A 27,056-nucleotide genomic window follows, 5' to 3' on the forward strand; every position below is an offset into this window, starting at 1 on the left:
TATATTTAGAGAGTGTGATTCTGGGAGCCTGACAGTTTGCAAGCAGCTGGGCTTGGCAGCTTTCAAAACCCACTGCAGGAGCACAAAGCCAACAAAACAGATCCACAACGTGGGGCTCGATTTCCAAGTATTTCAGAAGGTTTGATACAGCTGATATCGGCTTAAAATAATACGATTCAGTTTTAGATCTAGTAAAAACCAATTTGAATTGAAATGAACAGTCATCCAACTCATAGAAATCAATCCACTGACCGCGTTCGACCTGAATTTTCTGTGTAATAGCTTTAAAATTGGATATTTCCCACATCTGAGGGAGCCAAAGCCCCATCCTATCACATATCCCTGAAAAAAGCATCCATTGGAAAGGTCAAAAGCTTCTCCCTGAGATGAGACAAAGACACGGCGAGACCTCCAGAGAGCAGGCGTGCTGGGAAATGTTCCTTACGGAGAGTACCTGGAGCTGAGAAAAAGCAGGTGGGGATGGAGGGGCAGCATGGAAGGAGCTTGGGGACTGGCACTACCCTGGGAGGAGAAATGAATGGTGTGAGCTGCACGGGAATGAATGTGCACTTGGCCATGGTGGTGAATGAGAGGAACCAGTTGGACATCACAGACACTTCGGTACCGTTTAAACACAAATTAGTCTTCTCTGCATTACTGAGACCACCAGACAGACACAAGACCAAGGAGGAACGCATGCACACACGCACACAAGGATCGCTGGAAGGAAAGAACAACTGGGAGGAACGGATATTCAGGGCTTGTTGGCTGCAGGACTGAAGGAAGCCTGTGGCTTGCTTGGAGAGTAGGCACCCAGTCACAACTCACCTGCAGCTTTCCAGGAGTGTTGCCTGCATGGAAGGGACTGATGCAAACTGGGCTTAAATAGGCTGCTGGGGCTGGGAAGGGAGAGGTGAGGGAGCACCAGAGTTCCTGCAGGCAACCAGCCTGGCCGTACCAGTGCTTACCGCAAGGTCCGCTGTGCTTTACTGGGATGGCAGCTTTCTGGTGGCACTCAGCCTTCCGACGCTCGCAGTCGTTGCTGTAGGTGCGGCTGTCGCGGCCACAGACGGGGCGGTAGGCACCATCGCAGGTGACGCGGTCGCAGGAGCAGCGAGCAGTGCCCCGGCGGTTCAGGCAGACAGCGTTGAACTTGCACTCCTCCTTGCATTTGTCTGGCAGGAGAGAGGACAGCGCCGCTCACGTTCACCCCAGGGACAGGAGAAGGGGGTACGTTCTCACTGCCGAGCATGCTGAGAGCGGTGGGAAGGTCAGGAACCCAAATGCTCCTGTTCCCAAGGAAACAGAGTGGTACTTACCCTGATGCTGGCACTGCCCTGAACGCACCTTCTGGATCTCCAGTCCTCGGATGGCCCCCGAGCGCCCCATCACACACTCGTTGTCGTAAGTCACCCCGTCGTCACCGCACATGAGCTCCCTCTTTGGGGGACAGTTCTCGGGGCGGGAGAGCAGCTCCGCCCTTCGGGTGCGGGGGTTCACCCGGCAAACACGGTTCATGTCGTTGAGGACGCCTTTACAGGGGTCTGCGCACAGAGCCAGAGCAGATCATAAACCACACTCATGCCCTGCCCAGAGAGGTGCTGCCTCCTCCCAGGTGGCCCCAAGAACCCCAAGAACCCCTGCAGCACTCAATGTGTGCTCATGTCTTCTTTGGGACTGGACACCTGTAGGGCTCTGCACACCAAAGACTCATTTTTTACTGAGCTGCACACACTTAAGTCCATGAAACCCCTCAGTCCTCAATCTCATTGATCGAAGACCCTTTATTGAGTTAGCCATTTCTTTATATACCCTTTTGGGTTGCATAGCAGGCTGTCCACGAGGCTATCTACAGTGTATTATCGGCTAAAGGTAGCTGTCCATAAGGCTATTACTAACATATTATTGGCTAAACAACTGTGAATGCTAAAAACCCAAGTTACGCTAAAATTAACTATGTTGATAATTTTCTTCTTTTGTTTTTCTCCCAGTTGGTACTTGTTCCCACCGAACCAGCTCTTGTTTATCCGAAGGTTTCAAGGTCTTGTCAAGAGCTGCTCGATATCAACAAGGCCCACAGCATCGAGTCCTTCTTCCCTGTAAAATGTCTCCACAGAGGACACGTGCCCTTTCCAAAGCAATCACTGGATGGGATGAACCTTTTTTCCCCATTCTGAGCTGCCTTCACTCCCCTCTATGTAAGGACAGGGCTCTCTGCCCTGATCCAGGTAGACCTGGAGTCCATGGAGTGTTCACTAGGCACTGTGAGACTCTTGCTGCTTCCACTCTGCTCCTCCCACTCTCCCTCCCTGTCTTCCCAAAGCACAGGAAGAGCCTCAAAAGGTAGTCAGGACAGGCTACCTTGCTCCACCACCCAGATCTCCCTCATCCAGATCACCTTCTCCGATATGCTCACATGAACATACCAAAGCCATAGGCAAAACAAGCCCACTCTTCACTAATCCCTGCTCCAGCCCTGGGTTTTTTTCTCTTCCTTGCCAAGCACGGTACCTGGAGAGTGCAGATTCATTTTCTGCAATTGCACAAACACGATCAAATGTTTCCATCCTTTAACCCCACCAGTCTGAAATCCCTGCATTGACCATGGTCCCAGGCTAATGTGGGGAGGAAATAATACAGTACCTCGGTCCCCCAGCCTTTCGCAAGCAAGGGGATCCTTTTGGCCACCCCTACACCCCTTGGCCAGCGCAGGACAGGGTCACAGCTGAAGTCTTTTGCTTTCTCATTTTAGCATGTGCAGTAATCATGGAAACAAAGCAGACGAAGGAGCTCCCGCAGGACCTATCCAACCTACCTCCCATTCCCCCTCCGGCAAGAGCTGCTTGTGCTCGCTGCTGCCCTGCAGTTACTCTAGCAGACAGCGAGGGATGTGTTACCTCCTTGGAGGGCTCTACAAACCCCAACAAAATCACAAGAACATCTTGCATGGCCTCAAGGAGCCGTGGGTAAATAAACCTGCTGCCATGGGGTAGGGGTGAGATGTAGTTGAGGAGATGGGGATCACATCAGAGGGGCTGGGGACGAGGCAGATGCAGGGATGTATCTCAGGCACTGCACGATGAAGACATTAGAGATGCATGCGCTCTGCCCACACTGCTCATCCCCACTTCCTCCCCTACCTTGCAGCACATCCTCAAGCCTTGCAACACAATTAACAGAGTCCAAACATCTTCAAGTATTCGCAGGTTCTATAGCCCAACTGTTCAACCCTGACTGCCTGAGTTTCTGCTGATGCCCAGCTAAAAATCAGGAGGACCTCAAAGGAGCAGGGAGGCTCAAAGTCTCCTCTCTGCCCTAGAAACCAAGAGCACCCAGCATGACATCGCTTCTTCACCTCCCATTTGCTCCCATCTTGCTCTCCTTGGGACCGAGCAGCAAGAGCCCAATTTAAGCTCTTCCAGGTTTGCACTCCTGCCTAAACACTTTCTCGCACTCCCTCTCCCACAGACAAACACGGCTCTGGCACGTGTCCTGGCCGAGCTCATAGTTTTCCTAATGAATACAGTTTCTTTTAATTACAAGTATCCCCAGTCATCGTTAGTCAAAGAGGAAGCCAACCTCGGAGCGGCGGGGCTGTGTTTGCACTCTGGGATCTGTGCCTGTCGGGCTCCTTTAATTAGAAGGAGCTGCCTGCCCGCGAGCCCTGGGACGCCAGCAAGCAGCAGGCTCCTTGCCAACCAGCCCGGGGACTCCAGCCAGGGGAAACGGCAGGAGGAGAAGGAGGTGGCGCAGATGTTGCAGCTGCTCTCTAGGTCAGTGGGTCCTGAGCAGTAACACCCATGGTCAAATGCTACAGGGAAAGTGCTGGCTTGGTCTGAATTTCAGACACCATCACCCACAGACTGACCTTTCTCTGCTCAGCCTGTGGTTTGGAGCTGATGACAGCAGGCACGCGGGCAAGTTTTTCTCACCAAGCCTTGCTGTTTCATGGAATCATAGGATCACCAGGTTGGAAGAGACCCACCGGATCATCGAGTCCAACCATTCCTATCAAACACTAACCCATGTCCCTCAGCACCTTGTCCACCCGTCCCTTAAACACCTCCAGGGAAGGTGACTCAACCCCCTCCCTGGGCAGCCTCTGCCAGTGCCCAATGACCTTTTACGTGAAAAATTTTTTCCTTATGTTCAGCCTAAACCTCCCCTGGAGGAGCTTGAGGCCATTCCCTCTCGTCCTGTCCCCTGTCCCTTGGGAGAAGAGCCCAGCTCCCTCCTCTCCACAACCTCCTTTCAGGTAGCTGGAGAGAGCAATGAGGTCTCCCCTCAGCCTCCTCTTCTCCAGGTTAAACACCCCCAGCTCTCTCAGCCGCTCCTCTTGTTCTCCAGCCCCCTCACCAGCTTCATTGCTCTTCTCTGGACTCGCTCCAGAGCCTCAACATCCTTCTTGTGGTGAGGGGCCCAGAACTGACCCCAGAATTCAAGCAGCGGTCTCACCAGTGCCGAGTCCAGAGGGAGAAGAACCTCCCTGGACTACCCTCGATACTCCAGATGCAGGAAGAATTTTTTAAAGCAAACCCCTCCACAACTCACCGCAGGCGCCATCAAACTTCTTGAAAACGTTCTCCTGCTTGTCACAGGCGTGCTTGTTGAGGTCGCACTCGCTGCGGTAGTCCCTGCCGTCGCTGCCGCACACCGTGCTCTCGGGAACGCCGCTGCAGGACGACGGGCAGACGCACTTGGCCGACTGGCCATCGGTGGAGCGGACACACGTGCTGCCAAAGCTACAGGTCACCTCTGCACAGGGATCCTTGGAGCCTGCGGGAGGCAGAATCATAGAGTGGTTTGGGTTGGAAGGGACCTTAAAGATCATCAATTCCAACCCCCTGCCATGGGCAGGGACACCTCCCACTGGATCAGGGGCTCCAAGCCCCATCTAACCTGGCCTTGAACACCCCCAGGGATGGGGCAGCCACCACCCTCATCGTGAAGAAGAGAGGAGGGGACACGGCACAGGGATAAGCACAGCAGCCTATGCTCTCCCACTCACTCCTTTCCTGGGACAAAGAAGCCCAACACACCACAATATCCACCTAGACAGCTCCAGTCCCTCCGCGTGCCCAGAATCGTACACGATGGCAACTCATGTCCTTACCTTGTCTGTGGTCCCACAGCAGCATCCAACCCAGTGCCCGTGGAAGCAGGCAGGATTGTGAGGCTGCAGGATCAGCCCCAGTCCCACGACATGTGAGGAAGGGGGCTTGCTCCCCACCTGGCACTTCAGACAGAGTCTCTGCTTTCTAAACCTCTCAGCCTCACTGCTGCGAGCTCCCTTCCCTGCACATGCTCTCCGAGAGCCTCTTGCTTCAGCAAATGAGCAAAACAAGGGTCCTTACAGCACCTCCTGCAAACCGTAATTAGAGGAAGAGCTCAAGGAGCAATTTCCTCACTGACGGGGTAGGGCCAAAATTTATTTGCCGGCGTTTTTGCCTTTTTTTCCCCTGTATTTATCACTTTTTTTATGATTATTATTTTGAATAAATCACTCGGCGCTCTCTCCCTTTTGACAAGAATCCCAGCAGGAGCGCCGGGTGCAGATTTATTGCGAGCCAGAGCGCTGCTTGAGAGAAAGGTCAAGTTAATTTACTCTGAGATGAGGAAACTGGGGTCTCATTTACGCAGCTCCTTGCTCACAGCTGGTGAATGCCAACCTAAGGAAGGGCTTTCATCAGCCCACCCACCCCGTGTTTATGCCTGAGCTCTCCAACTTCTACCTGCGGCAGACTCTGGGAAGTCAGAGCTGCCCAAGACAGAGGGCTGGTCCCCACCACGCTGCTGCTCAGCTCTTGAACAGCCTTTGGACATCAATATTTCTGCTTATTAAACTCTGCTGCTCAAGGCAGAGCTAGGGATTCTCTCACATCCCTTCCCATTAGACCCATCCCTGTCCCCCGGATCACCAGCACTGCAATGATGACTTAAGCTCAGGATAAATCTCCCTAGTCCTTGCACTCACCACACGGTCCCTTGCTGATGACTTTGATCCGTCTCTGCTGGTTGCACTGCGCCTTCTCCAGCTCACACTCGTTGCTGTAGGTGGAATAGTCGGAGCCGCAGACGGGAGCCACCACGACGGGGCAAGCCGTCTTCTTGCAGACGCAGGAGGCCTGGGAAGGGTCAGCGGAGCTCCTCTCGCACACCGCCCCGAACCCGCACAGCATCCCTCGACACACTGTGGGCACAGACAGAGACTGGTGAGCTACCTCTGCAAACAAGGAAGGGTGCAGAGCAGCACCCAGGTCCAGGCACCCACCCACCCCTCTCCTGCCTCCCCTGGCAGAGCTGCCCACACCACCCATGCTCGGGGAGGATCTGTAGCCCTCTAGGGCACCAGGACTGCAAAGGCCAGCAAGTGGAGGATGCTCTAAGCACAGCAAGGTCTTCTCCTGGCTTCGAGTGAGATATTATCATCTTAGCACGTCACCTCTTGCTGCCTACAAGGAACCAGGCGGTTTAGGTGGGTCCTTCTCCAGGGACACGTAGGCTGCATTTAAGGTGTGGGGAAGCCAAGCAAACCATGCAACTTGAGGCTATTTCGTCCAGTGCCATCACTTGTCACTTGGGAGAAGAGACCAACACCCACCTCACTACAACCTCCTTGAGGCAGTTGTAGATAAGGTCTTCCCTCACACACACTGCTTTATTCATTGCCAGTTTTGCAAAGCAGCCGAATCACGTGGCTGGTGTCTCTCTAAAGGAGATGCACGAACCTCTTTATCACATCCACTAATCACAGCAGCCAGCACAGACCAGTTCAGCATCTGAATTTCTAATGTGGGAGAAACGTAATTCTTGGATTGGAGGAAGGGAGACGACAGGTTATCTCCAGCCTTAGTGGTCTGCAGGCGAGACAGTGAGAGCAAGAGTTTCCAGAGCTCTCTGCCCAGCGGTGAACGCCAAGAGGCAGCGTTGGGGCTGTTGGGATGCAGAGGCAGGCGTGCATCTCACCCCCCGTCGTGCCACCCTGCACCTCCAGCTGCCCCTGGGCACCCCTCACCGCCCCGCGCATGCCCCACACAGCCTACGTTAGAAAGAGAGACTGACCTACATAATGAGAGGAAGAGAAATCATAAAAGGCAAAATAAAACGCTCCGGCAGCGGCTCATTTACACTTCAATTCCCAGGCATTTGCCTTTGACTGCCTTGAGATTTTGAGCTCATAGGAACAGCAACAATGCACCACTAAGAGACTAATATCATCAAATAAAAAAAGAGCTCTCTTTCTCTCTTGCCCAATATCTAAAAGCAATTCATCATTTTTATGAAGTGCTCTGGATAGTCTCTCCTGCTCTTTCCGTTGCTTCTCTTTCTCTCTGTTTGTTGGTTTTGGTTTTTTGTTTTTTTGGTTTTTTAATGCAGATGAGCCTGTTGAGCTCTGAGATTCAGAGGGGAGGCGTGCGAGTGAGGAATGTGAAGTGCAGGACAAGTAGAGGTTCATCCTGTCCCTCCACCCCGAGGCTCAGGCTGGTGGAGCAGAACTGTAACTGCACAGTGCACAACAGCTGCCAGTCAGAAAGAAGGCAGAGACAGAGCTGTCTAAGAAATCAGATCTAGGGAAAGGAAAAGAAGGGAGCTGCGTTCAGTTCTGGAGTCCTCAGCACAGGAAGGACATGGATCTGTTGGAGCGAGTCCAGAGGAGGCCACGGAGATGATCCAAGGGCTGGAGCACCTCCCTGAGAGAGCTAGAGTTGTTCAGCCTGGAGAAGAGAAGGCTCTGGGGAGACCTTAGAGCAGCTTCCAGTGCTGAAAGGGGCTGCAGGAAAGGTGGGGAGGGGCTCTTCACCAGGGAGTGCAGGGACAGGATGACGAGGAATGGTTTTCAGCTGAAAGAGGGGAGATTGAGGTGAGATCTTAGGCAGAAATGTTTTCCTGTGAGGGTGGGGTGGCCCTGGCCCAGGTTTCCCAGGGAAGTGGTGGCTGCCCCATCCCTGGAGGCATTTAAGGCCAGGTTGGATGGGGCTTGGAGCCCCCGATCCAGTGGGAGGTGTCCCTGCCTATCGCAGGGGGGTTGGAACTGGCTGATCTTTAAGGTCCCTTCCAACCCAAACCATTCCATGATTCTGTGTCAGGGTGCAATGCCCAAACACTACACTTCAGTCCTTCCTGCAGATGAGGACCCAGTTTCACTGAGTTTCAGGAATCAGACCGAGAAGCAGACAAAGCGAGGAAGAAAAATGTTTCAAACCAGAAACAAATTGTGACAAGCAAATTGGTTGTTTAAGTTTCCTTCAGTTCTAATCATCTCCAGTGCTACTGGTGAACAAGCCTATTTGTTCACAGCAGGTGATCTTGAAAACTCACCCATCCAATGTTGCGATGCGGTTGGATGATGCAAGCTCAGAACACCAACAAGAATAAAATCAAATGCCTTAATTCCCCTGCCAGACCCAGGAGAAGAAACAGGATTATTATGCCTGCTCAGATGACTCAACCCAACAAGCTCTGCAAAGGATGAAATTTAGAGGGAGCTTCCTTCTCCCCCAACATCTCTCTTTCTCTTGCTCTAATTTTACCTGGGAGGATGCAAAAAGCATAAGCATCACTGATGCAGAAGGAATAAAAATTGGGAAATCAGAAGCAAAAAGAAGCAGCTAGCAGGCCAATTCCAGCATACTCAGCGCTGACTAAGCCTTCAGATCCTATTCCCTGTGTAGAGACACTACAGAGAGAAGCGCCTTGCTGGGTCTGGACAGAAGGTTTAGTAGAAGACAGGTATGGTTGGACTCAATGATCTCAAAAGTCTTTTCCAAACAAACAGTTCTATGATTCTAAGGCAGCAATAAGTGAAGCACAAAGTTCTCTTGCCCTAATACTCGTACATGACAGCCCAAATAAACTCCAGGCATCAGATAAAGTGTTCAGAAGTGCAAGAACCTCTCAAATTTGATTGCAGACAGCACTGACGGAAACCGTGCTATCAAAAGCACCTCACAAGAAAGGGGTTGAGGTCCACTCTCTACTCCCAGTACTGCTGCTATTTCAGGGCATCAGGTCAAGATACAACAAAGAAACCATCTTTGTCTTCACGTTCCCAAGCTTGAGATGAGACAGGAGCACAGAGACGGTGCTCACCAGCATAGCAAGGGAATCGTCTACCTGCTACTCCTCCACAGCCAGCTTGGACAGACACCTCTGCAGGGCAGGCACTGGAAGGTGGTGGTGAACCAGAGTCAGCAGAAAGAGCCCCTGCTCGGGACGTTGGAGGCTGCAGCCTGTTGTGCGTGTTCCCAGCTCGCAGAGGGGAGGTGGGATCTCTCAGTACTTGTTCAAGACCGCGCTTCAAAACCGTCTACAAAGCCCCATGGCAAGGCTGTGCAGCAGGGTCAGAGAGCAGACTGGATCTAAAGCGAAGCACGGTGCTGGTTAAATCATCCTAGCGCTGCAGAGACGAGGTGCAGCAAGGCTTTTGGCAAACAATGAGAGCAGCGCTTGTCTGGAGCGGAAAAAAAAGCTACAGCTAGGAGCTGACCTTTCCCAAACCTCCTGAGCCGCCGAAGATGAGGGAGAGAAACAGCTGAAGTGAGGTATCTATACAACACTCGAGCAAGCTGTAGAGACAAAAGAGAGGGCTTGGGCTCATTGTAACCATGCCGAATACCAGCCAAGCCTCTCCGTGTCTCTTAGCAGCACTGGAGCAGAAATAGGATAATAAATAACAATAACAACAACAACAACAATAATAACAGCAATAATAAGTGCATTTGCTGGAGAGGAGCGGAAAAGCCAAAGGTGTTGCTGAAAATAATTCATAGCAACGAGTTTCCCACCACAACTGAGTCAGCATGACTCCACGGGCAGACAGCGCGGTCTCCTCTCCCTCAGCAGCACCAGGCTGAGCCTGCGAAAGCAAGAAAGGCTTTTAGAAGAGATCAAGGCTAAGGAAAAGAGCCGGCTGGGTTCAGAGCCTCAGCTCTGGCTCAGATATGGTCTGCTCTGAGGCTCTGCCTTGCATTGAAGGGATGTTCACAGCAAGAGGTGTTCACAACAAACACTGGGTCGAGAGGGGATGGCTCCTCCTAAAAGGCAGAGGGGCAGCATCACCCGGGCAGAGCAACCAAGTGACAGGAGGCACCGGCAGAAACACCTTCTCCAGTCCTTGTCTGGACTAATCAAGAAACCACAAAAAGGAAAAGGGGAAAGGAGAGAGATGACAAGCTGAAATGAGCTTCTGGGAGCATATCTGGCAGCTGAAACTGGAGTGGGAAGAGCGAGAGTCAAGGGTCGCTGAGCATTTCTTACTGTGGTCCCAGCCCTGAGCTGCTGGCGTTCATCAGAACCAAGCTGCTCCTGCAGAAAGAACGACTACCCATTGCACCAGGTGTGATGACACCAGTTCAGATCCAAACCTCCCATCCCAACCGTGACACTTCCTCAGGCAGCCCCTAATTAGCAGCAGGGAGGGAGCAGGATGCTTCATTACCAGGAAAGCCTCTGCCAAGGCTCAGCTCAGCATTTCCCTGAGCAGGCTGGGTGGGCACAGGTGGCTGGTAGTCCACGAGTCGCTGCCAGGGCAGATGGCACCAGCTCCACCTCCTCACATCCAACAGTGCCTGCAGATGCCCCACACGGCTGGAAGGACAGCTGAGAATAGGATGATTCTGCTGTGGCTGACAGGGAGGGCCAGTGCTATGGTGAGAATGGCTCCAAACCACTGAGGTTTTGCTCTACAGAGAGATGCAGGAGCTGGTGTGAGGCTGCAGGCAGCTCAGGAAAGCACTGCTGGAGGAGTAAAAGGCCAAGAGAATGGGCAAAGAGAAGATGCTGCACCACACAAACACATATACCAGCCCATCCTGAGGTACTCTTGGACTGGAGGTGGCAAGATCATTCTTCCAAGTGAGAGTCCCTGACAACACATGTATGCAAACGGCTCGCTCTGTGCCCCTGCAATTCTCTCTCCTCACCTCCCCACACACAGAGGCTTGCACCGTGCCCTTCATCATCCCCCCACATCCTAAAAAACACAGCAGGCAAGGCTTTAAGTTGTGTGCTACCCTCTCCAGCCTGGATCCCCACTTCTCCTGCAGCTCCAGGTCTGGCCACACCACCGTTTACACCAAATGCTGCAGGCAGGAATGGTGAAGAGCACCTTCTGCTTCCAGCTTCAACTCCCCATCCACCTTAGTTCTCCCACTTACAAAAAAGCATGGATAATAATAATCACCAAGCCCCCAATGTCAGAGGGTAAATAGCTCAATATAAGTAGCAGGAATTAATAACAAGCCAGCTTCATCAAGTGCTTTGAGATCTTGAGGTGAAGAGCTCTATCTAATAAGCCCCAAGCATTCACATTAAAATGTTTCTCGAGCTTAATAACAATAATCATAAATGTAATGTCAAAATTGCTCTTTTCCACTGTAGAGAGAAGAAAAAAACGCTACCAGAGCTGCTTGCTGACTGCTTATTGCACCCTGCCAGCTCCTCTGCTTGCTTGCCTGCGTTCCCCAGCATCACCCAGGAACCAAGAGGAGCACCGGAGAGGGGCTCGAGAAGTAGGAATTCTGCCAAGGGAGGAGGAGAAGGAAGAGGAGGAGGGACCTGAACAACCCCAGAGGAGGGGGACGAGGAGAAAATGTGCAGGCGATTCCTGGCAGCTCCCCCGTCTCCAGCAAGATCCGCCTGCTGAAGGCAGAGCGAGCGTTTGCCAGCCTGGACACACTCCAGATCCCAGGGGAGTCCATCCCTTCTCCGAACAGGCCGAGATAATCAGAAAAGCACAGCCAGAAACTTGATTACAGCTTGCGGGTGGGAGATAGGAGGATGGGATGTACCTGCTTGCAAGGCTTAAAGTGTCTCCAGAGCCAGGCGAGGGGTAGGAGAGAGGAAAGGCTAACAGGGCACAACAACCTCATTACTGTGCCCGGGACAGATTCAGTCACAAATCTCTGTGGCAAGGGCCACACAGGGCCTGGAGAACAGGCCTTACGGCTGAGGGAACAGGGGTGTTTAGCCTGGAGAAGAGGAGGCTGGAGGGAGATCTCATTGCTCCCTACAACTACCTGAAAGGAGGTTGTAGTGAACTGGGTGTTGGTCTCTTCTCCCAATTAACAAGTGATTAAATGAGAGGAAATGGCCTGAAGTCACACCAGCAGGCTCAACTGTGATTTGTCCTGTCCCAGATCCTTTCATTGTTAAATATCTATGTGAGAGAGGAGAAGCCACCATCGCAGAGAAGGCAAGAAGCCCTTGGAGCCCAGAGAGCACCTGCTGGCCCAGGTTGTCCAAAGCAGTGGTGGCTGCCCCATCCCTGGAGGGGTTCAAGGCCAGGTTGGATGGGGCTTGGAGCCCCTGGCCCAGTGGGAGGTGTCCCTGCCCATGGCAAGGAGTGGAATTGGATGGGATTTAAGGTCCCTTCCAACCCAAACCGTTCTGTTCCTCAGCCAGAAGACAAGAAGCGCACACAAGGCAGCAGCAAGCACACATAGCAGCCAAGAGTGAGGAGATATGAATGATAAACCCCAGGGGCTGAGGTCAACCCTTTCTTCTGGAGAACACAACCTGCGCAAAGCTGCCATCCAGCATCCAACGACAACACAGACTCCAAAGACCGGGGAAGCCAGCAAAGGGCAGGGCAGAGCTGCTTTAGGGGCTTCCTTATGCCGAAAGGGCAGAGGGAAACACAAGCCCCAGGGATGGAGCCGTGTGCGTGTGTCGGGACCGCGAGGGCCAGCATTAATTCTGCATGAGCGCGAGGTGCCCGTTGCCATGGAGATGGGTTCGGCTGGCGCTCCAGCCGAGCCTCTCGCCTCTGCACATTTACTCTTCTTCTCTGGCCCACCCTCCCTGCCATCAATATTAATTGCATCAGCCAGGGCTTGCTCGGTGAGGGAGAAGGAGCCGCCTGCCCTCCTCAAAGGCTGGGGCTGAGAGAGCCACACGCAGGCACTGGCGGCAGCGCCGGGGTGAGCATCCTCCCACCTCCCAGGACATGCTGAGATCAGAACCAGCTCTCCCAGCACAGAAGTGCAAAGCCACCAGATCAAGTGCCAGTAACACCACACAGCTTAACTCCATCACTTTTGCTTAGAGACCTTACTCCGACACAGCCAGAGCAGTGCAAGGGCCATGCTGACCCCGAGTCCTTCAGCCCCAGCTTTCGAATCACAGAATCTTTTAGGCTGGAGAAGACCTTTAAGATCATCAAGTCCAACTGTAAACCTAACACTGCCAACTCCACCACTTAACCATGCCCCTAAGCACCATATCTCCTCATCTTACAAATCCCTCCAGGGATGGTGCCTCCACCACTTCCCTGGGCAGCTGTTCCAATGCTTCACCACCACCCTGGTGGTGAGGTTATATTTCCTAATATCCAGCCTAAACCTCCCCTGCTGGAGCTTGAGACCATTTCTTCTCATCCTTTCCTTTCTTGCTTGGGAGAAAATAACAGCACCCACCCTGCTACAAGCTCCTTTCAGGGAGCTGCAGAGAGTGATGAGGTCTCCCCTCAGCTTTTCTCCAGGCTAAACAATCCCAGGTCCCTCAGCTGCTTCTCATAAGACTTGTGGTCCAGCCCCTTCACCAGCTTTGTTGCCTTTCTCTGGACTCACTCCAGCACTTGCCTATCTTCACCCACTTCCCTGCCTACAACACAGGACAGTGACTCCATACGTTGTCACTGATGTGACTCTAGAAAAAGAGATAGCTCAAAAGGTACCAAAGGGGATGGGGAAGGCAGCACCCTTCCTTGCTCATGAGGGCCGTGCACATCTTCAGTTCCACGGTTTCAGAGCTGAGCTACACAGCAGCTGCAAAGCTGAGGTCCATTTCTTGCACAGCTCTACATGTGTCAGAGATCTCTGGGCAACCAGGCATCACCTCTTGAGAGGTGGTAGTTCAGTATCATCAAACATCTCTCGTCTCCTGAGAGGAGAGAGCAAGGAAAACCCAGAAATGTGGTCATCATGAGCCACAACCTTTTACAGCCCAGCTGCCTAAGAACACGCTTCACTTCCAAAAGCCACTACAGCTCAAATCTCTTCTGTGAGGGGCAGCAGAGTGGTCAGCACTGAAGTTCATCCCCATGTGGGAAAGGACAGCGTGGACCCTCGCAGGGCTGACACCAGCGATGTGAAAAGCACAAGCCAGGGCAGCCAAAGGAGGAGCAGGAGGAGAGATGACGGCACGGTCTATAATTGGGCGTTGGGAGGGATGGGCAGCAAGGAAAACAAGGTTGATCAGCTGGAAGATCTAAAAGAGATGGTAGTGAGCAAGGCGAAGGTGGTGCCGAGGGCAGGGTGGAGCAGGGAGGAGTTGAAAGCATCATGTTCTTGAGTTTAAAACATCAAAGCCACTCTTGCAAATCAAACATCGTCTTAAAAAGATTCTCATTAATCTGTCACGAATCCCCTGCGAAAGCAGCTCTGAGCAGACTGTCACGACTCCTAACCACTCGGTGAATTCATCAGCCTCCATCAGAGATTGGAGCAGTTTGGAAATGTGCTCCACGAGGGATGTGAGAGAGAAAACACAGCAGGAGGCTCCCACTGCCCTCTGCACACCCCAGCGCACACAGATCCGGCTGCATCAAAAGCAGAGGGATCAACAGGGCGAGGGAAGGGATTTTCCTTCTCAATCTTGCTCTCATGAGACCTCACCTGGAGCCCTGCATTCTGTTCTGGAGTCATCAGCACATGAAGGACATGGGTCCGTTAGAGCAAGTCCCAAGGAGGCCACAAAGATGATCTGAGGGCTGGAGCACCTCTCGTATGAGGTCAGGCTGAAAGAGTTGAGGCTGTTCAGCCTGGAGAAGAGAAGGCTCTGGGGAGACCTTACAGCAGCCTTCCAGTACTGAAAGGGGCTGCAGGAAAGCTGGGGAGGGGCTCTTGATCAGAGAGAGGATGAGAGGGAATGATTTTCAGCTGAAAGAGGGGAAATTGAGATGAGATCTTAAGGAGAAATGGTTTTCTGTGAGGGTGGTGAGGCACAGACCCAGGTTTTCCAGAGGAGTCACGGTTGCCCCATCCCTGGAGGTGTTCAAGGCCAGGTTGGATGGGGCTTGGAGCCCCTGATCCAGTGGGAGGTGTCCCTGCCCATGGCAGGCGGGTTGGAACTGGATGATCTTTAAGGTGCCTTCTGACCCAAATCGTTCTATGACCACACAGCAAGTGGCCAAGAGCAGGAATCTGCCCCGAGGAGCCACACTGCAGCAAAACACCCGAAATTTAGAGCACCCAAAGAGTGCACCCAGCTGGGATGGCAGCCCATACACAGCCCACGCGAGGGAGGGAAGCAAGGGCAGGAAAAAAAATACTTGGATTGTTTTAACCTGCTCCCACCTGCCTGCAGAGGCCACGCTCTGCAAAACAGAGTGTTTACAAATCAGGTTGATTAGAGAGCTTGGCAAACGGAGGAAGGCTACAGCAGGCTCTGGACACCTGGAGGGAATGGCAGCTCCTCCCCAGCTGCAGCAGTAGTACTCAAAGCCAGTACTCAGCTGCATGGCTGGAAAAAACCATCGCGCTGCCCCTTGCTGACCTTTCCCAGGCACTCTGCAAGATCTACTCATGCTCTTCGCAAGTAGTTGGCTCAGAACTTGTGGTCTCAGCCAGCTTCGTGCCTCCTGCTGTCCTTTGCTCTCTACCTACCCTTTATGAAGCATAAAACATAGCGACTGCATCCTTAAGGATCTGCACCAAGCCTGGCTTCCCCTCAACTGCCTCCACCACACGAGTCTGTCCTGGCTGGCCTTTTGCTGTAGGACAGAGAAGAGGGGCATCCATCCCATGCCCCAACCAGGAGAAAAGCCAGCCCTGGAGATATTTAAAAGACTTCCAGGTAGATGTGGTGCTTAGGGATATAGTTTAGTCATGACCATGGCACTGTTTATGGTGGGACTTGATGACCTAAAAGGTCTTTTCCAATTTAAGTGCTTCTGTCTCCAGCCTGGGTGAACCCAGCAGGCAGAGCACCCATTTACACAGGACAGACTCCCAGAGGAGCTTCTGGATCCCTGCTGCTGGAGGAAGATGCCTGACTCAGCTAAGCACCACTTGGCACATCTGGAACATGCGCATTCACAACAACTACAGCCATTCCTGTTCCCAGCAAACCCCTTCCTGCCACCAAAATGAGGAGAATCCTTGTGTCACTGTGTACTCGCAGCCCAGAAAGCCAACCGTGTCCCGGGCTGCATCAAAAGAAGGGTGACCAGTAGATCAGTGGAGAGGATTCTGCCCCTCTCCTCTGCTCTCGTGAGACCCCACCTGGAGCTCTGTGTTCAGATCTGGAGTCCTCAGCACAGGAAAGACACGGAGCTGCTGGAGTGAGAGAAGTGCCAGAGCAAGTGGTGGCTTCCTCAACCCTGGAGGTGCTCAAGACCAGGTTGGATGGGGCTTGGAGCCCCTGATCCAGTGGGAAGCATCCCTGCCCATGGCAGGGGGTTGGAACTGGATGGGCTTGGAGGTTCCTTCCTGCTCAACCACTCTATGATGCTAAGACCATGGAGCGCATTCCTGCAAAACCAACATTCTCTGTTCAAGAAAGCCTCTGCCACAGCACCAGGCAGGATTTGCAGCGGGCTGACTTGGGAGCTGGTAGTGATGCACTCACTCTCTCTGAAAGGTATCACACACCAGCTCCAGCACGACACAGCCAAGGGGAAGAGAAGACAGAGCAAAACAAATGTTGTTTCTTTGTCATGACACCAGAAAGACAGCCTTGGGAGACAAGAGGCAGAGATGTGGGGAGAGTGAGGCACACTTGGGGATCTGCAACCTTAGCAAGGATCCAATACAGGGAAAAACACAAACACACCTTAGCAGTTCTCCCATCTTCTCCTCCTCTAGTTCTTAAGCCACATAACATGAAAGTGCATAAATTGATCCCCAAGAGAAAGCTCAAATCTCACTGTAAATGGAGAAGAAAATGCTCTCAAGAGATCAAACGTGGTGTCTAATAACTGCTGCTACCTTGTCTACCGCTCAGCTTTTGAAGAGCTATGTTTAGCATCTCTCCTTTCTCTCCAGAGCAACCCTGAAGCAGTCAGAGCTGGTTCAGCTGAAGCACGCCTTGCTGCGGCGCTGAGGGAAACCATCGCTCCCACTGCGGCAGTGGGCAAGAAAGCCTCACTGGTGAGTGCACGGGGATGAAGGTCCACAAGCAGAGCCCAGCTGTGGCTCCCAAGCTGCTGCCTCCCTGCCACAGGGCGTGAATAGAAGGTGAACTCAAAGATGGAACCACAGCAACTTCACCGCAGGATCCCCTGGGCCAGGTAGGGGCCGGCCAGCTTCATCCTGGAGGTGTGAATTGACCAGAGTTGTGGGGCAAGCAGGAAAGCACCCCAGGTCACCCCCTCACCTGGATGCAAGGTGCATCCACCAACACTGCAGGAGGATCAGCGTTTCAGTCTGCGCTGCAGTGAAGTCTCCAAGAAGGAGTAGGCACCATGAAATTAAAAGCAAACAGCTGCTGAAAAGCCTGGCACAAAAATTTCACCTTGTGGAGAGTGATTTTTTTTTTTCCCTGTTCCGTGATGTGTGACAAGACTCCCCACCACGCTCCGATGCTCCGAGTCCCTCCTCGCTCAGCAACACCAGCTTCAACCCAGCCAGAGGTGCTGGAGCATCATCACCGCTCATGCCACTGGAGCTCTGCCTGGGAGCCTTGGGGACAGGACACCCCAGTGCCACCCAGCAGGGTGTAAGGAGCTCAGGTAGGGGATGCAAACCTCTCCCTGCTCCCCACCACGCTTCTCCACATGGGGCTTGGGAGGGGAACACCGACACCACCACCAAACAGGAGAGCATCTCCACCGAGAAACATGGCCCTGGGGCAGCCAATGCCCCAAACACAGGGGCCTCCATAAAACCACAGAATGTCCTGAGTTGGGAGGGACTCGCAAGGATGATCCCCGCATAGGACAACCCCAACATTCACTCTATGTGCCTGATAGCTTGTCCAAAGGCTTCTATATGGCTTAGCAGTGGGCAGGGATGGTTGGACTCAATGATCTCAAAGGTCTTTTCCAACCTAATGATTCTATGATTCTTGAATACTGCCAAGCTTGGTGCTCCTTCCCCAGCTCCCACGTGAGCGGGAGTCCTGCTGGCTGCTCTTGGCTCTGCCATCACGTTCCATGTGGACCTCACTAAACACCGTGGCCGCAAGGGTTTTTCACACCACATGGAGAACGGCAGCAAGAAGAGAGGGATAACGAGGAGCTGACCCCGAGAACCCAGTGCTTCATCCTATGTTCCACCTGAACAGCCAGCCCAGCTTTCTCCAGCCTGGCTTCAAGGCTCAGAGAGGGCTTATTCTTCTCCTTGCCCTCCGCAGAGCAAACACCAAAACGAATCTCGCCTCCCGCACGCGCCTCCGCCAAGGTACACTGCCAACAAACAGAAATCCAGTCTCTCATCACAGAACAAGGAGAGGGGAGGAGGTACCCTCCAAATCCACCCCCACCATCTCTTTCACCCCAGGGGATGCAGGAAAGCAGAGCCCACCCTGCCTGCCCCCTGCCCCACACCTGCCAACCCCCCCTCCAGAGCCCTCCTGCCCTGGGGGATGCAGCTGAGCCAACAGCCTCCCCCTCTCCAGCTCCTCCTGCAGACACTCCTCAGCTCCTGCCTGCCACTGGCGAGAAAGGAGAAGAATGAACCAGCTTGGATGCCATGGGCCAGTCCTTCAGCTGGGGGAAAAGGCAACAGCCTCCACAGAGCATAAAATTTAAGTCAGCCAGGCTTTAAAACCCTATAGAGCTTAACGATCCCCCGCCCAGCTGCGGGAATGCCAGAGATCTGGGAGAAAGCAGTGAGTTAACAGCATTAATGGGCTTGTTTCAAAATGAAGCAGACACCGCTCTATAGATTGATGCGTTTCTGAAGAGTTTCATGGGGTAGCAATTGGTATTGGAGGGAAAGAAGAGATAAATAGCATGAGTGCTAATTAGAGACACCTCCCTGCTGGCTGGCAAAGTCCTTCACCTCCAGCATCGCTGGGGAGCGGTTGTGGCAGCACCCTTTGGGTACACAGGAGAGGGTCTTTGCAGAAGAGATGCCCGAGGTGCAGGAAAGGCCACTTCACGTGAAAACTGAGGTGTGACATTGCCAGGACAGGCGGTGACTCCTGTCAGCTTTGCACCAGGAAAGGATCACAGCAGACCCTCCAGGAACAGGGTCACATCTCCAAGCCAGCCCAGGTGATGAACAATACCCCTGGTAAAGAGAATCAGAAAGGACTAGCCCCAAAGGGAACCTCTTCCCCATGCCCCCTGCTCCCCTCTACCCAGAAACGCTCCCCAGAGATGACGTGTGGCATTTGCACCATTTTAGACTCACAAAAGGAGGAGCCTCGTTTGGCAACACACCAAGGGTGGTAGTTTTCCATCTCCTGTGGGGACCAGAGATCTTTTGGAGTATGTCATCTGGCTGGGCTGGGCTGCTAATATTTTGGAGCCCTAAGCTAGGAGTTACACCTACGTTCGTTTTTATTTTTGCTTTGGATGTCTTCTCTGGTCCAATTATAGATTAATCACATTTTATCTAGGATCCGTTTCTCCCCCGCCTCTTTCCCCACCTCCATCAGAGAAAGCAAGCAAGAAAGAAACAAACGTGTTATTAATTGGCTGCTGGTTTTGGTTGGGTTCTTATCTGCACACGTGAAACTAGGGAGGCTGGGAAAGGTGACTGAGCAGCCTGCCAGTAGAAAGCGGGGCATTTTTAGCCTGATTTCCAGAGGAAACAAAGCTCCTATGATGACATTATCTGAGCATGTGCTTGCCTGCCTGCATCCAACAGCTTTTAAAACTATTTACTGATAACAGCATGGCCTCAAAACCCAAAGTTCCTGCAGGTCTGTGAGACTCAAAGGCTTTCGTAAGGCCAGAGAAAAGGTGTGAGATGCTGGTGAGTACACTGCTCCTCATAGAATGGTTTGGGTTGGAAGGGACCTCAAAGCCCATGCAGTCCCACCCCTGCCATGGGCAGGGACACCTCCCACTGGATCAGAGGCTCCAAGCCCCATCCAACCTGGCCTTGAACACCTCCATAGATGAGTGATACCTCTTTCTGGCCAGCATCGTTGGGATACCTGATGTCCACCTGAACAACAGCTTCCGCTGTGCTCTTGGTGTGGATAAGGCCAAATCATTTATCAGCTGGAACACAAGCCCAGTGGATTTTTAGTTAGCATTTACATGACGTCACTAGCTGACTGATCCATGACTGGATGGGCTGGGATGAATCAACTGGCTGCACAGCAGAAGCAGTAACTTAGTAAAGAACCAACAGCATCTCAGCAACCTCTGCTGACCTCAAAAATCACCTCTCCCTGAGTTGCTCAGCCCACGTCCCACGTACTTGCACCAGAGAGATTCCTCCTTGCTTTGTACCCACTTAACGTCTTGCTGCCACGAGTCCACACAACCAACTCCAGCTCTATTCCAGTAAGACCAACACCAGCGAAGAGACCCAGGGAAACACCGCATCCACATCACTTCTCTCTGCCTGGCCTATGCCTGCTTGCAGGGCTGGGGAGGGAAGATCTGCTCCTCACAGCAAGATGCAGCCTTGAGCTCCAAGGCCCATGAGCTGAAACAAGTCACCTCCTTCATTGTCCAGGTTGCTCTGACACTACACCAAAAATAAACAGATGGACCAAGGGAAGCAGAAGTTTCTTTCTGGCTGTTTCCTCACACTAACAGCCCATCACCTTCCCATGGTCCTTCTCTCACTTGTGACACTGCCACAAAGCCATTTGCTTTTGGTTGGTTTTGCTCTTGTGCTTGCAGAGAGGCAAGCCCTTCCCTTTAAGGACAAGTTCCCGTTCTCCAGTCCCTTCCAGAGCCTCAGCAGAAGAACCAGCAAAGCTCTGCAAACTGCTAGAGCACACGGCAGATCCCATCTCCCCTCCCCACCTCCACCACAGCCGCCCGGGAACGCTCAGCAGAGAAAGGACTGCTGTGCCTTGCAGGGACAGATGCTCTTCACACCCTCCCTCCTCATCCCGGAGAGCCGTGCTCCTGCATCCCCAAGGCGGGGGCAAGCGCAGGGCACAGGCAGGACGCAGCATGGCTCCGGGCACAGAGAGCAGCCAGGCAGCTGCAAAATAGATCACTAGGTCAGGAGCGCTGCTGATGGAAGCACGAGAGGCTCAAGCCGTTTGCTCTCAAAGTGCATCCTGAGCACAGGAACCGAGCTCCAGCAAGCGGCGGTGTACTTACCATCTCGCGGCGTTGGTGACGTCTGAGTAAAGTAACTATTGGGTTTGTCTGCAAAGAAACAGAAAACACAGGGCTATCAGCAGTTTGCTTTTGCACACTCTCTCCTCCACCCCTAGTCCCCAGTATTTCAGCACGAGTGCCCTGCACAAGCAGGCATCGACTCCCGGGAGGTCCTGCAGCAAGAAGGGAGCAGCAGGAATAGGAGCCAGGAGCTCCAGCTCTCCCACCTCTATCAATGGAGCATCTCTGGCTTGCGATCTGGCAGCAGCCCTCTCCTGCCTGGCAGGGCTGGGGCTTGTCTCAGCCCGCTCGGTGCCTCGGTGAGAGGGCTGCAATGCAAATCACGCCGCGTCTCTCCTCTCGCACACGCACCCACCTGGGCTCCGACTCACCGAGTCATTTGGGTCGAGTCGGGTGGCAGCGGAGAACGCCGCAGCTTCCAAGGCAAGAAAAGAAAGGTGGGAGAAAGGAGATGTTTGAGGCAGCAGAAGATGAAAGCTCCCATGGACGTGACCACAGGTCCCTGAACGAGGTGGCACAGCCTCACCACCAGCCAGCCCTCTGTATCTGGTTCAGTGGGCACGGTGGGGCTGGGCTGATGGTTGGACTGACTGGTCTTAGAGATCTTTTCCAACCTGAATGACTCTGTGATCTGGGTCACCCTTGATGAAGCAGGAGGGTGAGAAGAGTACCAGTCAGATCTTGCCTTCTTGAACAGGAAACACCCTAAAGCCAGTTTCAAACTGCATTCTGCTCTCCATGAAGTGATGTGCCCAGGGTGGCAAAGCCAGGCTGTGGCAGAGGGCAACCCACTTCTTACCAGCCAGGCTTTTCCCCCAGGTCCCGCTCCCACCAGTGCTTTTTAAGCACTTTTGTGTGTTTTACAGCTTTACCCAGCTCTTTTCTAACCACGCACACAGCAGGGGAAATACAGCATTCCCAGACTAGGCTGGAGGATTCGCCTGCCCTCTAAAGGTTTTTCTCACAGCAGGTATTTGGCACTTTTCAGCATCAAGGAGGTCAAAGAAATCAATGCACGATGGAGTTCTCCACAGGCTGTGCCTACAGAGAGCCAGGTGCTGGGAGGGCAAGCACCTGTGTAAGGATGAGGCAAGGGAACATAGTTCCTAGAGCAGCTGGAATACGTGGATGTACCCAGACCTGTGTGTGACCTGCTCAGCCACACCAGGGCTCAGATCAACAGCCTCACCACAGGAAAAACTCCTCCGTCTTGCCTCAACCCCATGCTGATTCTTCAGAGCAGGAGAGCGTATAGAAAGCAAGGATTCTCGAGCAGCTTAGGACATATTTCTCCCACCCATCGTGCATAGAGACAGGGGCCCGAGGGTTACGCAGTTTATAACAAGGGAGCAGCAGAAGCCTCCACCCAGGAGGCTCACAGGAGCCCATCTTTTACCCCTCAGCTCCCAAACAGCCCTGCTGAGACATTCCCCTCCATGAACACCCCCCACGTTCAGACCTCAAGCAGCAGGTCACGAGATGCAGTATTTTGGGAGCAAGGGGAAAGGGACCTGGGACACAGAGGGTGCCAGCACAGCTGAGAGAACGGGGACACCACGCACAGTGGGGAGGTGGGGCTGGCCCACGCACACTTCGCAGCTCCACTCCGCGGCTCTGGGCCAACATTATCTCAAGGAGAAGTGGGGAAGAGCTGCGGAGTGGGCCATCACCTCCCTGGCTTCTCCCTAGGGAGCAGCAGGTGAGTGATGAGCACTCAGGTGCAAGGCGAAGCCCACACTGGAGCCCCAGGCACCACTGACCTAACCCCATCCTCTCCCTCCCCAGCACCTGCCATGCGCCTGAGGACACCTACAGTTGTTGAGGAAGAGCAGCACGGCAAATCCCAGGGTCGAAGTGGCCAGGAGGATGAGGCAGATGTTGCACGGGATCATGAAATATCGCACCACCAAGGAGACCTTGTGCTGATACATGCGGTCCCGCTCCAAGGCCCCCGGCGCCATGGGGTACTGACAAGCTGTCATGCTCGGCCGTCACGCTGCAAGCCAGAGCTCAACCCGCTGCCGACCCATCCAAAGCAGAGTAGCCACAAAGCTCACATAGATCCCTCCTCCCCCCCCTCCCTGGTCGTCTTCAGCAGCCACAAGACCTAAGTTTTTCCAGAAGTTCCCATCCTCGGCTTGCAGGAGGGCAGGGCAGGTTCGGGACACCTTCAGGAGCAAGAGTTTGTCCCCACATCTGCCACCTCAGAAGCACAGGGGCCAGGTCCGAGCCCGTTCCACCCTCAGTCCTGCGCTCAGCAACCCCTCTTCCAGCCTGGGAGACGTCAATCCACGCCCGTTCGTAGAAAGCAAACTCAACAACCTCACGCCAAAGTGCTGAGAGCTCAAGTTCCGCGGCCGAGCCCACCAGGACAGGGACAAGCCACTAGCGGCGTGGGGAGGGTGAGGGCTGTCACGGCACCGACACACACCGGCTCCCGGGAGCAGGACTGGGACAGCGCGAGGGGTGCCGGCATGGGACCTCTTCCAGTCTCGCAGCCTTGGCAATGTCTGTATCCTCTTGGCAGGGATGGGAGGGGAGGTCTCACCGCCCCGGCGTTCCCTCCAGGAATGCTCAGCTCCCTCCGTTGTCCGACACGTCTCCTCCTGCTGTCGCTGCTCCGGGGCAGCTACCTTCACGCTCACCAGCTTCCGACCCTCCCAAGCAGCTCCTCCGGCTACCGGGAGCAGCCCAAGGATGCTGCTCAGTTTGCCCACACCCCGAGTGAGTGCAGGCACTCCCGTTTCCACGCCAAGGCTCCTCTCACCGCCGCCGCGCATCCATCCCTGCTCAGCTCCGCTTTCCTCCGGTGCAGCCGGTGCGCCGCGCTCCCTCGCCGCCTCCCGTCCTCAAGCGAGCTGGGCTCCAGCTCCCCGGCTTCCGATGAGCAAGAAGGGGCTGCGAGCCAGCTTCTCTCCCTCGGTGGGCAGAGAGCGACGCTCCCCAGCAGAGACGGCGTGGCCAGGGTGGGCCAGCTCCCCTCCTCACGCTGCTGTGACATGCCAGTCCTTCCCGGAGAGATTCCAGCTCCCGGCGGAGCCCGGCATGGAGAAGCGACGCGGGAGCAGGTGACAGCGATGGGAGAGGCGGGTGCCCCTGCCTGGGTGGGTGGGTGATGCGGGTGGGCGTGCAGCAGGAGCTCGAAGACCTAATTCCAGCCCCCGAGCATCACCCCACACGTGGAGGAAGGATCGCGGGGTGCCAGCGGACGAAGAAACAGGGAGAGAAAAACCCGAGTCCCCGCAGCATCAGGCGAGGAGGAGAGAAGCCCAAACCTCAGCAGCATCAGACGACAGAGCAAGGAGAAACCCAAGCCCTGGTAGCATCGTAGAAGAGAGAAACGGAGAGAGAAGCTCCAGCAGCATCAGAGGAGAGAGAAACGAAGAGGAGCCCCGGCAGCATCACAGAAGAGAGAAACGAAGAGAGAAGCTCCGGTAGCACCAGAGAAGGAGGAGAGAAGCCCCGGCAGCATCAGAGAACAGAGCAAAGAGAAGCCTAAGACCCATCAGCACCAGCCAAGGAGAAGAGAAGCCCCGGCAGCATCAGACACAGAGCAAGGAGGAGATGCCGGAGCGCCCGCCCCACGCCCCGGAGTTCCCCCTCCTGCTCCTCTGCCCCAGGGGTCGGTGCTGCCCCCGATCCCTCCCCTTTCAGTCGAACCCGAGCAAACGGGGAAGGGGGAGAAGCGGGGGGAGCCCCTCCCGAGCCGTCGGAGGCCAACAAAGGGGCGGGAGCAGCGCAGACAAAGAGAGGGGAGGTGGCGGGGGTCGAGATGCTCCGGGCTCCCCCGGGACTTGTGCATAAGCAGAGGGAAGGGACGGGGCTGGGAAGACCTTCTCCTCACCCTCTTTGCCCTCCTCGGGATGCTGAGAGGTGGAGAAAAGTCCCTGCGCCCTCCCCAGCATCGCCCCAGGCGGACAGGGCTGAGACCCCCAGGGATGGAGCAGGTTCAGGGTGGGTAATCAGGGAGGATTTTTTCACCAAAAGGGTTCTCAGGCGCTGGAACAGCTGCCCAGGGAGGTGGTGGAGTCCCCATCCCTGCAGGGGTTTAAAAGACAAGTGGATGAGGTGCTCAGAGATCTGATTTAGTAGCAGACAGGGATGGTTGGACTCAATGATCTCAAAGGTCTTTCCCAACCAAGCGATTCTGTGACAGCAGAGCCACACAATCAGCAAGAGCAGCCCCTAGTTCGTATTTTTTAGGACATGTATTGCAAATGGCATGCCCTGATGGAGAGGACAGCCCCACCACAAATACCCAAGGAGCTGGACCAGGATGTGGCTGCAGGGACCCAGCTGGAGCTGGAAGCTCTGCATGCTCTGAGTCCTTGCTGGTGCTGCCAGCACACCAGTTCATATAATCATAGAATCACCAGGTTGGAAGAGACCCACTGGATCATCGAGTCCAACCATTCCCATCAATCACTAACCCATGTCCCTCAGCACCTCGTCCACCCGTCCCTTAAACCCCTCCAGGGAAGGGGACCCAACCCCCTCCCTGGGCAGCCTCTGCCAGTGCCCAATGACCCTTTCTGTGAAATTCCAGCTGGACCTTCCTGTTGGAAATTCACAGTTTCTGTGAAATTCCAGCTGGACCAGGGAGGAGGAGAGCATGGAGAAGGGCTGGGACACAGATGCACCATCAAGCTGTGCTGCTCCCTTCCTTGCTTACCTGGGTATTTCTGCCCTTGAGAAGCCTCCGAGCAGAGGATTCTGCCAGAACAGAGAGGAGAGTGGCCAAGAGCAGAGCTGGGCTGAAAGCCAGAGGGAGGTCAGGGCCAAAGAGCCTGATTTCTTGAGTGAAGGTCCAGAAGTGGGGCAAGAGCAAACAGCAGGGCAGGGCAACTACAGCCTGAGCAGTCCCAAAGGCAGTGATAACTGGTCCCTACAAGATAAGACTGTGCTCCCAGGCCCTCCACGCTGTTCTCCACAGCACCTCTCCAGGCTCAGTCGCTGGTGAGATGGTGTTCCCTGGCAAAACACACACCTCCTGGCAAGCTGCTTCCCTGCCCACGGTACCTGCTCCGCGACCCGCTACCTCGTTTCTAAGGCACCATGGTCCTTGGCAAACACGCTGAGCTCTTCCTCACCAAGGAGGAAGAAAGCAGCTCTGAAGACTGTGAACAAAACTCTGTGAGAGGAAGGCTCTCCAGTTACAGAGCCGCCTGAACACAAGTCTGGGCTGACTGTGCACACCCTGCACTTTCAGAGGCTGGTTTATCATCCAAGTCATGGGAGAGAAAAGCTCTTGCAGCCTCCCCTGTCCCCCAGGCGCTGCAGAGGGGCTGCCTGTACCCTGCAGTGTCATGTGTGAGGCAAGGAAGGAGTCCTCAAATGCTCATCCCCTCCTCATAAAGCAAGATGAGCACTGAGGAAATGTGACAGCAGGGAAATCCACTGTGGTCAAACTAGGAAGCTCACTGCAGAGAAGCTGCTTTAATTTCTTCACGTCTCCCCTTGCTCAGCACCAGCCCAGGAAAGGAAGCACAGGTTCCTCCCAGGCTGGGTTGTGGCACTGCCCCACAGCTCAGCAGCACTCTCCGCTCTCCTCCCAGCCTCAGCCAGCTCTTGCCGTGCTGCTCCTCCTTCCCTCCCCTTAGCAATTCACCTGGAGCCCAAGGGACACAAAGGCTAAAGCTGAATCCACCCACTCTCCCCCCCAGCAGGGAGATGCAGAGGAGATGGGTGGTCCTTCAGCAGGGCATCTTGGGCACCACAAGGCAGGAGGTTGCACAGGGTCTCCTTGTGGAACCAGGACAAGCTGCCCTACAGCCTCTCCACAAAGCCAAGCTGCTCCTCTCCACTGGAGCCACAGGCTGGGAGCATCCTGGGTGTCCCAGCCCCAAGAGCAGTA

At 54.2% G+C, this 27,056-nt stretch overlaps 1 protein-coding gene across 2 annotated transcripts in view; it reads right to left on the reverse strand.

The window, feature by feature from the left end:
- The window catches only part of AGRN (agrin), a 122,054-nt gene that overhangs the window by 39,528 nt on the left and 55,470 nt on the right, over positions 1-27,056 (reverse strand). The window contains exons 4-8 of one of the 2 annotated variants that reach the window (XM_069874668.1): positions 21,182-21,229; positions 5,975-6,190; positions 4,552-4,776; positions 1,320-1,544; positions 969-1,175 (exon numbers count right to left, since the gene is read on the reverse strand). In XM_069874668.1, the coding sequence (XP_069730769.1) occupies positions 969-1,175; positions 1,320-1,544; positions 4,552-4,776; positions 5,975-6,190; positions 21,182-21,229 (921 nt within the window). Of the gene's footprint in view, positions 1-968; positions 1,176-1,319; positions 1,545-4,551; positions 4,777-5,974; positions 6,191-21,181; positions 21,230-27,056 lie in introns of those variants that run through there. The other variant, XM_069874665.1, reaches the window with a different exon arrangement.

Source organism: Phaenicophaeus curvirostris, chromosome 22 (genome assembly GCF_032191515.1).
Source record: "Phaenicophaeus curvirostris isolate KB17595 chromosome 22, BPBGC_Pcur_1.0, whole genome shotgun sequence".
Classification (NCBI taxonomy): domain Eukaryota; kingdom Metazoa; phylum Chordata; class Aves; order Cuculiformes; family Cuculidae; genus Phaenicophaeus; species Phaenicophaeus curvirostris.